The 9739-nt window shown below is 41.5% G+C and overlaps 1 protein-coding gene across 1 annotated transcript; it reads left to right on the top strand.

Annotated features, from left to right (window-relative positions):
- The first annotated feature begins 834 nt into the window (after positions 1–834).
- On the top strand, positions 835–5177 carry LOC147445983 (L-type lectin-domain containing receptor kinase IX.1-like). Its single transcript, XM_086524656.1, has 3 exons — positions 835–2210; positions 4466–4751; positions 4842–5177. Exons 1-3 carry the CDS (start codon positions 835–837, stop codon positions 5175–5177), a joined length of 1998 nt encoding a protein of 665 aa, XP_086380782.1.
- The last annotated feature ends 4562 nt before the right edge of the window (positions 5178–9739 follow it).

Below are 9739 nucleotides of genomic sequence, written 5' to 3'. Positions count from 1 at the left end.
CTTAGATCAAGATATTATAGTGAAACCTTCCTCGTCCGTGTTTTGGAGTCGGAGAGAGCTTGCACACATGAGCCTCATGATTCATTGTAACGGCTAGCAACCATGACATGGAAGGAATATTAGCGGTGTTGCGTCAAATGCGTTAAAGTAGGGCTCGCTACACAGTTAGCGGCTATGGCCCGACAATCCAATTGCATAGCAAAACAGGAGACAACGATTGCGAAACGGCTTGTCCAAGGGTCTGATGGGATCAAGGTAGATCATGTGCATGAAGGGGCTTCAGCTGCAAACTCGTGAATCTAGCTAAAGAATTGTTTGTGTGTTTGGAAGATCTCATGTCCACACCCTTTGAGTAGCGGGAGGGGAGTGAAGGGATCAACAATAGGGGTGTGTGAACGGCGGCGCGCACGCTTTGGGCCGTCGGATCTTCGCAACAGGGAGGCACGTTTTTATACACGCAAGGTCGCCATCTGTGCATCGACTTATGGCAGCTCAGAATCTCAGATGTAGGTTTGCCAAGTTTTTGAGCACTGGTGCGCACCTCATCACAGTCTGGTACAAGTTGCAACTTGCAAGACGTGCAAAGCATCGACTGACGGAACGTTCGCATGGATCCACAGTCCACGCATCTCTCTCTCTCTCTCTCTCTCTCTCTCTCTCTCTCTGCCCGGCCACCCACACACAGAGTTGGCCCCTGTACGCCCCAGAGCTCGAATTGAATTATCAGACGGTATGAAAGGCCGAATCGAACTCCTATTTCCTGCTGAAGCCTCGATCGTACAGATGAAATTACCTTCAACACTTCCAAGGTGTAATGGTCACCTTCACGGCCCGATGGCCAGCTTGCAGCAGCTCATGATAATCCCAGCTGCAGTAGTACTACTCTTCTTACACCTACTCTTCCCTGCAGCTCTCTCATTGAGCTTCAATTACCCTACCATGGGTCGCGATGCAAATATACAGGACTACCTCATAGCCATGGGCAATGTCTCCTTCAACCCTGACCATGTAGACCTCACCGCCAAAAACAACGACCCCTTTGAAAGCACAGGCCGCATCTACAATGCAGACCAGCTCTTCTTGTGGGACTCTGCTACTCGGGAGGCGGCCTCTTTCAATTGCGCCTTCACCCTCAGCATCGTCCCTATAAATGGCACTCCACCTGCTGATGGCCTTGCATTTTTCTTGCTTGATCCGACTCTTTCTCAAGTACCCGACCATCGCAAGGGCTCGGGGATGGGGCTCCCACTCAATGATTACAGCACGGGCTTTGTCGCAGTTGAGTTCGACACATTTCTCAACCCTCAGATCGACTACAGTGATAACCACATCGGGATCGACATCAACTCCATCGTCTCTGCAAACTATTCCAATCTCACCTTTGGTTTAACAAATTCTTCCTTCGTTTACTCTTGGGTTGATTACTCCGGTTCCGAATCGCTGCTGGAGATGTATGCGACAAATGTGTCAAGCACCAAGCCGCCCTCCCCTGTGTTAACCTATTCGATCAATTTGACCCAGTTTTTGCCACAGCATGTCTTTATCGGATTTTCTGCGGGTACAGGAGGCAAAGCTGAGTATCACCGTATACTTTCATGGAGCTTCAACAGTACATCCATAGGCAAGGAAAATGGCTCTAATGTAAGCCTCGGCAAGGAAAAGGGCTCTAATGTAAGCCTCATTGCAGGGTTAACCAGCACAGGTATATTTCTTATAATTGTCGGCATGATTATTTTAGTTCTATGTCTATGGCGGAAGGGACGATCAAGACGACAAAGATTTATTAATCATCCATTGCCATCAGCTAGGATCCATCGAATTAGTGGGCTGCCCTCTCCTTCCGATGCTGATCTTGGGCCGCAGGAGTTCGACTACAGAAATCTAAGCATGGCCACTAACAATTTTGGGGAGGACTGCTTGTTGGGAAAGGGTGGCTCTGGATCAGTTTATAGAGGGTTGCTACCCGACAACGGGAGAGAGGTTGCAGTGAAGTGCATTTCACGAAAGTCCAAACATGGAGAGAGAGAATTCTTTGCAGAAGTGAACATAATAAGCCGCATTCGCCACAGAAACTTGGTTCAGCTTAAGGGATGGTGCACAGATGAAAAAAGCATTAACCTTCTTCTTGTTTATGAGTACATGCCCAATGGGAGCCTCGATCGCTCTCTCTTCAGCAAGACATCCTCATTGATTCTTGATTGGAGCAAAAGGTTTGTATTTATCCATTTACTATTCAGCTAGATTTATTTTCATGACATAGTGATAACATTAGCTTGCATGTGCACAAACCGAAATGATCTACATCCAAAGGGGGAGGGGGAGGGGAAGGGGGAGGGGCACAATTAAAGTTATATAATGATTAGATTCATCATCAACTAGCGTTATTAAATGCTAGAAGACCTCTCGTTGCATCATAAATTGCCCAACTAGAGTGTGCATAGAACTCAGTATACGTATATGCTCTTCCATATACTCACACCTCCGGTTAAATTTCGAGCGCTAGTGCCACAATTGCGCTTGATTTGGAAAAATCTCACCTTTTAAGACTAGGTTGGTAATGGGACACTTATTCTTGTTAAGTGACCATTTTGCTTGAATTATTTAAAGAGTTTGAAACTAAATTTCTAGGTGCTATACATCCACAAAGTTGCCTTATGAGCTAACAAAAACTTGACGTTTTTTGGAACATTGATCTCACCATTAACCTTATTCTTGCACAACATTTCTGAGCCTAAACTGTGTGAAAAAACGGATCCTGTTTTTTTCTTTTTTTTCAAAGTTTTGCAACTATACCACTCTAAAATTCATGTATGTGAGGTTTATATTGCTAGAGGATTAGCCTTAGTAATTTTCATCATGTTTTGATACTTCTAGGAAGGTTTAAGTGTTAAATTTGAAAGTTAGGACCAAATTACAAAAATTGCCTAATCCTGTTTTTCGACAAAATCTAGTACTTTTATGATTTTTTTGGTGGCTTTCTTGATATCCCAATTCAATTTTGATAATGTAAGTGGCATGTGTAACATAAAACTAATCTTCCTTGAGTATTGGAGCACCTTATATGCTATATAACATAGTATACGACAATGGTTGAATTTTTCAACTGCAGAAGAATACGAGACATATTCTAGTGTAGCAAGTATAGCTTTCTAAATATTGCTAGTTTCTTAGGCCAATTGTGTATATTTTGTAGGTAGTAACCATATCTAATTGTAAACTTCAAATCTCTATGGGATTCTATAGGTCATAATGCTAAACCCAATTTTTTCATGTTTGTTGTATTTAGCACTTCATCATTGTCTGCAAGGTTTTTCTTGGTGAGAACCGCAATCCATGACATAATAGATGCTCCAATATGTGCTCAATAGCAACCTTTTACATACAAAACAAGAAGAGAGAGATAGAGTCAATGAATAATGCAAATGAGCGTCTCACTCTCACGCACCAACTGTAGTACACACAAAGGAATCCTCAAATTTATCATGAGTGGTCATTCAAGGCTAGCACATATAGTCTCTAGTACAATCGACTCCGACCAATGGGTGATAATGGTGGACTCTACAATGTACATAGCCAAACATTGCAGCTTTCCCTCATCCTTGCTAGTCTACTTCGAAATAGCTCAACGCTAAGTGTATTAATGCATTTCATTACTAAAATCAAGCACTAAGAGATCTAATATTCTTTTGACATGCTCCATGGATCCTTTTTAATCCAAAGGCCCAAAGAGAGCTAAGAAGACATGTATATAGTATCTTTATTGAGCGGGACTATAGAAACTTTGATGATAGATTCACAGAATGAAAAAAATGCAACTTTTTTGTACCCTTTTTTTTGGCCAAAAAGAAAAATAGTGAGGTAAAAGTAACAAAATGATTTGATCACCAACCCATTGAAGTTAACGAGGAATTTTATCTCATGTCCTCCAAAAATCCCTAGCCTCATCTATCCGCAATCAACCATAAGAAATGATTGTTTTAGGCAAAATGAATTGGTCCATCAACTTTGGAGGCTTGTTACGACCAAGAGATGAGAAATTTTACAAGTTTCTCATTTTTTTCCATTTGTAGTAGTCCTTGAACTATTAGCTCATGAAAGGATTTTCCAAAATGCATGGATCTACTATGGTTTTGGAAGTTTTTTTCAAACCCTGAAAGGAGACTTTTATGTTCTGTTATGTTACCAACCTAGTGTTAAAGGGAATTTCCTAGTGGTGCCATGTGAGCACCATTTGGATGATCCAATGACCACCGACATCTTTATGCATACACTCTACAAACATGTTGGCCTCCATACATGTGTTACTTAATACACATTATATGAACACCTAACTAACTCCCTATGCAAACCAATTACTTTTGTCCCTCTAAATACACTCTTCCATTTTAACATCTGCGAGTGATTATTTTTCAATCAATGATCATGAGCTGGTAATAATTAATCAGTTGGTTAGTGGATTCTACAGGTACAACATAGTATGTGGATTGGGATCTGCATTACAATATTTGCACCAGGAGTGCGAGAGTGTGATTCTTCACAGAGATATCAAGGCAAGCAATGTCATGCTTGATGCTAAGTACAATGCTAAGCTTGGAGACTTTGGCTTAGCAAGACAATTAGGGGAAGGGGTGGAGGGGCACACTACGGCGGCCGCTGGAACGCTAGGTTACATGGCACCGGAGACATATCGAACAACAGGGCGAGCAACAACCATGTCAGATGTCTACAGCTATGGAATGGTTCTTCTGGAGGTGGTGTGTGGGCGCCGCCCTAGCGATGCAAGCTTGCCTGGAGATTTCGAAGGATGCCTGCAAGACTGGGTGTGGGATTTGCATAGCAAGGGGAGACTGAGAGAGGCATGTGATCGTAGGCTTGAAGCGGACGTGGATGAGGGACAATTGGTACGGACATTGACTGTGGGGCTTGCTTGCTTACATCCAGACTCCAAAATGCGACCATCGATTCAGGTTGCACTAGCTGCTTTGGAAGGGAGAGGGGCCCTACCAGTAGTTACTACTCTCAAACCAGTTGTTTCTAATGGCCCTTCTCTATCCAATGCGAGCCTTAGTTGGAGTACTTCCAGTACCATCTCCTCAACCTTAGCTACCGGTACTCATCCCATCTCCTCTGCAAGTTCAGACACAAACACCAAGCATTGCACCTCCCTTATTCAATAGTATGGGGATATATAAGGATAACAAATAGTTAATAAGATTATGATCTGTGTTGTCAGATGAGTACAACAACCTCAACAGTCTTCTACTTAAAGGCTGATGTGCAAACTATGGACATATGTGCAATATATTGTACATATATTTTGCAAGCATGAAATGAAAAAAAAGATAAAAGCTTCGGATATGCCAGAATTTGGGGTTGCCATGAAAGAAGAACATGTGATCTTCTCATACATGCAATCCGAACTTTAGGGGCACTTGCTATCAAAGACCCTACTCAATACAATTTGTTGATACCCTTGAGTCTCTAGCAATTTGAGATGTTGAGTACTATAACTGATGTGAATCATACACAACCTATTTTTCTTTTATCTTTCTACCATAAGATCGCATGTGAATTGATTAGAGATGGGGTGCCCGATGTGTACAATGGCTCTTGAACCTCAACAATCTCCCACTTAAAGGCCTATGAGCAAACTATGGGCATATGCACAACATATTGTACATATACACACATATTTTATATAATTTGCAAGCATGAACTAGAAGAACGATTAAACCTTCATATATGCCATAATTTGGGGTTGTCTGTCTAAGAAGAACTTGTGATATTTTAAAAATGTAGCCAAAACTTTGGGGGCGCTTGTTTTCAGAGACCTTGCTCAATACAGTTTGCTAACACCCTTGAGTCTCTTGCAATTTGAGCTATTGAGTATAATAAATTATGTGTATCAGACAAAACCCTTTTTCTTTTATCTTTTTGCAATAGATCGCATGTGAATTAATTAGGGACCATTGAAAATACTGATAGAGTTTGTGTCCATAATACAAAAAGTTACCTTTTGTAACCAAAATATTCACAAAAAAGATAGTCCCCACCACACTACATGAGAGAGTCATTTTGTTACTATAGTTTGATTATCATTTGCCACTTTGCCATTGAACTCCATAATATAATGGCCACACGAGTCCTGCTACCATGAGTCACAAAATGCAAACTTTGCTGGGAAGAGATCACACTGTTGATGTTGAAGGCCGAGTGCCACTTGAGAGCCTAAAAGATTGTAGGGAGGTGCCCTTTAGCCCATGCTCTCAATATTTTGCACTACAAAACCTATAGCTTTTGCGTCCTAAAAATTATATGGGCCAAAATTGTGAGCTCTTTTCTAGGTCCGCATGCAATGCATGGTGTTTTCCAACTCTATATTTTTCCTTTATCTTTTGCAAACTCTTTTGAACTTTAGACTTTCAATATCTCTAATCACCCACAGACTAGTGAAAGTGCCAAGCACAACATTTTCTCAAGTAGCCCCTAACTACTAGCAATCTCATTAGGAAAACTATTTTTCCATGTTATTAGCTTCATGTATACGTCCAATCTTGACTTTTCCCACCATTCCCTCACTATCCTTCTTGCCATAAGCATGCGAGAATGTATTAAGAGAGAAATTGTTTTTTACAATTGAATCATGACAGAGTGGACTTGGTTAGCCTAGGTTAGGAGATCCTTAAGTTTTGCAAAAAAGGCCCATGACAAGGCTCCTTATACAAAAAGACAACCTATAGTTCCACACATCACAATGCACTCAAAAAATCCAACTAGGCCTGAACCTTGGGTAGGAGGATGTAGACTTTTCCGGGATGAGATGGAGAACCCAAAGCATTGCCAAGAATGACGCCCCTTATTAACAATCTCATATTTAATATGTTTTCTCCTATCAATATCTTGCATAATGCAAACTTAGGTGACTATATATGGATACAATTTCTCACTTTGGATTCAATATAAATACCCCAAAGACCATTGCTACTCACAAGGGTTATGAACTATCTTCTATTCATCTAAGAATAATGACAATTTCTTAGACCTTGTGCTCTTTGTTAAGGTTTCTCCCTTGAATATATATGAAAAGTGTACATAACTCTTAACCTTAAAGAGTGTCCTCCTTACGCAAATTTATCTTGCATGGAAGGGCATCTTCTTACAAGTTATTTTTGCATAAGGATGACACCCTTGATGTTTGAGAAGATTCAAGCATATGGATAAATTTGAAGAAGGGTATCCTCCTTACACAAATTTAGCATGCACAGATGGGCATTCATGGACCTTGAAATCCTTTAGGAGGACACCCTTGAAGTCGGAGAAGATGCAAGCAATATTTCATGAAAAATGTTGTCCTCCTTACGTCAACTTAGTGGTTGTGGATTCCCATCCATGCTTTCTTAATTTGCGTACACACCTTGATATCCTCTTAGCTTCATTTTGGGTAAATTTGAAGAAGGTTATCCTCCTTACACAAATTAAGCATGCATATATGGGATTCAGGGACATTGAAATCCTTTAAGGAGGACACCCTTGAAGTCGGAGAAGATGCATGCAATATTTCATGAAAAAGGTTGTCCTCCTTACCTCGCTCCTTACATGAACTTAGTGGTCGTGGCATCCATGCTTTCTTAATTTGTGCAAGGAAGATACACACCTTGATATCCTCTTAGCTTCATTTGGGTACATACCCTTGGCTTTGAGCATACACATTTCCATTTCTACCACCATGCGATTGTGACGCTCCACAAATCCATTCTGTTGTGGTGTGTAAGCTGTAGTAAGGTGCCGTTTTATGCCATGCTCGTTGCAGTAGTTGTTCAATTTATTTGAGATGAATTCTCCTCCTCAATCTGTGTAAAGCTTCTTCACCTTCTTTCTTGATTCATTTTCTACAAGCTTTTGCCACATTTTAAACTTTCCAAAAGCTTCAGACTTCTCATGAATGAAATACACCAACATCTTTCTCACTACAACACGACGCGCAGAAATCAGTGCAATTACCAACGAGAAAAAGATTTAGTTTTAAAACTAAAAAGCACTGAAATAGGCCTCGGAAGAGACGCCAATATCGTGACGTCCGTATAAGTACCGATATATTATGCGTCAGAATAAAATTTGAAATGAGAGTCGGAATACGCAATGAAATAACCACCAGTAATACTATTGCATATTCCAACGCATCTACCGAAGTCTGTACCGATGCCTATACGTCCGTATTCTCTACCGACGAACAAACCTACAAATTTTTTTTGGACAGAGAGGGTTGGGAATTGATGTTGCATGTACTGCAGCAAAAGAAAACATCCCTCTCTGCCCAAAGGAAGAGTGCACAAGCAACCACACTCCACCTACAAGCTGACGCTAAAGAGCGAGTGTATGGCAATTAGCAAGATTGTAAGAAAAACATAACCACAAAATCAATAGCTTGATCATGGCATAACGACATAAACATTTTATAACCATAATTAAAACATGAGTCAAAAACTGCAAAACCATAAACATAACCTATTTGCTATACCATAACCATTACCAGAACTTGCTTGTCATACCATAACCATAACCATCATATGATTTCCTCACCATCATAGCAAAACCATAACCTGAACTTGACTGCCAAATCTTAACCATAACATCTATCCATACCATAAACATAACCATAAACCATAAACATAAGCACTACAAAACTGTACATATGCAAACAGTCACTGAGTGAGAAGACCCTCATGGTAATGCCTCCCAGTCGACGTCCTCTCCCTCCTCCTGCAGCTGGGTCAAAAGGGCCACAAGTCCATGCTTGTACCCATACTTCTCCTCTCGGTGTGTCAGAGGATGCTTCACGACAACTTCCTACAAAATTATGGTTTAATAATTAGATGAATCTTCAAATAACACATATATTTTTCATAATTTAAATAATATGTATAATACTTACAAACTCATATCGAAGCGTATCGTAGCCTCTACTTCTAAGATGTGATGCTCCAGCAGACTCCAAACGTGCTCTGGCTGCATCTCTCTGCTGCTGAAATCTTTGAGAATTGTCTTGTGTCTCTCGTGCAATCCCCACCCACTCCTCTGCATCCCCTCTGCCAGCCTGCACTATCTGTGAATGGCCTTGACGATGTAATTCTTTCTTTCACCATCGAGGTTATCCCAAACCTCTATCACAGAGTGACCAAACTGAATCGTACAGAGCTGTTGAATCCTCTATCGCATGGACTTTCCGACCCTATCCGCCACAATAGCCCCATCCTTGCTCTTGTACGCCTTGCTAGGATGATGCTCGTGTGATCCCCAAGGTGTACGTGGTGTGCCAATCGGTGAACTATCTACTGAAGAGAGTGGTGGACTCTCTCTCGGTGGTGTGGACATATCAATAGGGCTGCTACCATAGCAACCACGGCCTCCAAAACGATACCTACCTCCTCTCGAGGATGAACCACCCATTGGTGTAGGGCGCACACGAGTCCTAGACATAGGGGGCACACTAGACTGAGGTGTGGGGCCGCTCGGTGTAGGAAACACACTAGTCCCGGGCGTAGGGTAGTCCGTAGTAGGTCTAGAGGGACCTACTGCCCAAAGGTGCTGTACCATCTTGATCTGCTCTGGTGTGAATTGAGACAAAAACGAACCCATCTGCTCGGGTGACATGCCAGCCGGAGTGACAAGAAAACTAAAACTAGGAGAGTATGGCTCATCGTCAATCGGCCATGGCTAATCATACACAAACAATACCCAC

This window comes from Adiantum capillus-veneris, chromosome 12 (assembly GCF_014529385.1).
Source record: "Adiantum capillus-veneris isolate H3 chromosome 12, ASM1452938v2, whole genome shotgun sequence".
Taxonomy (NCBI): Eukaryota; Viridiplantae; Streptophyta; class Polypodiopsida; order Polypodiales; family Pteridaceae; genus Adiantum; species Adiantum capillus-veneris.
This window is presented reverse-complemented; position numbering and strand designations above follow the sequence as displayed.

Excerpts from the sequence above, each read along its gene's own strand:
- LOC147445983 (XM_086524656.1), top strand. The coding sequence starts at position 835 with ATGGCCAGCTTGCAGCAGCTCATGATAATCCCAGCTGCAGTAGTACTA. Across the intron at positions 2,211-4,465 it reads ATTCTTGATTGGAGCAAAAG|GTACAACATAGTATGTGGAT; the intron begins GTTTGTATTTAT and ends TGGATTCTACAG. Across the intron at positions 4,752-4,841 it reads ATGGAATGGTTCTTCTGGAG|GGGAGACTGAGAGAGGCATG; the intron begins GTGGTGTGTGGG and ends TTGCATAGCAAG.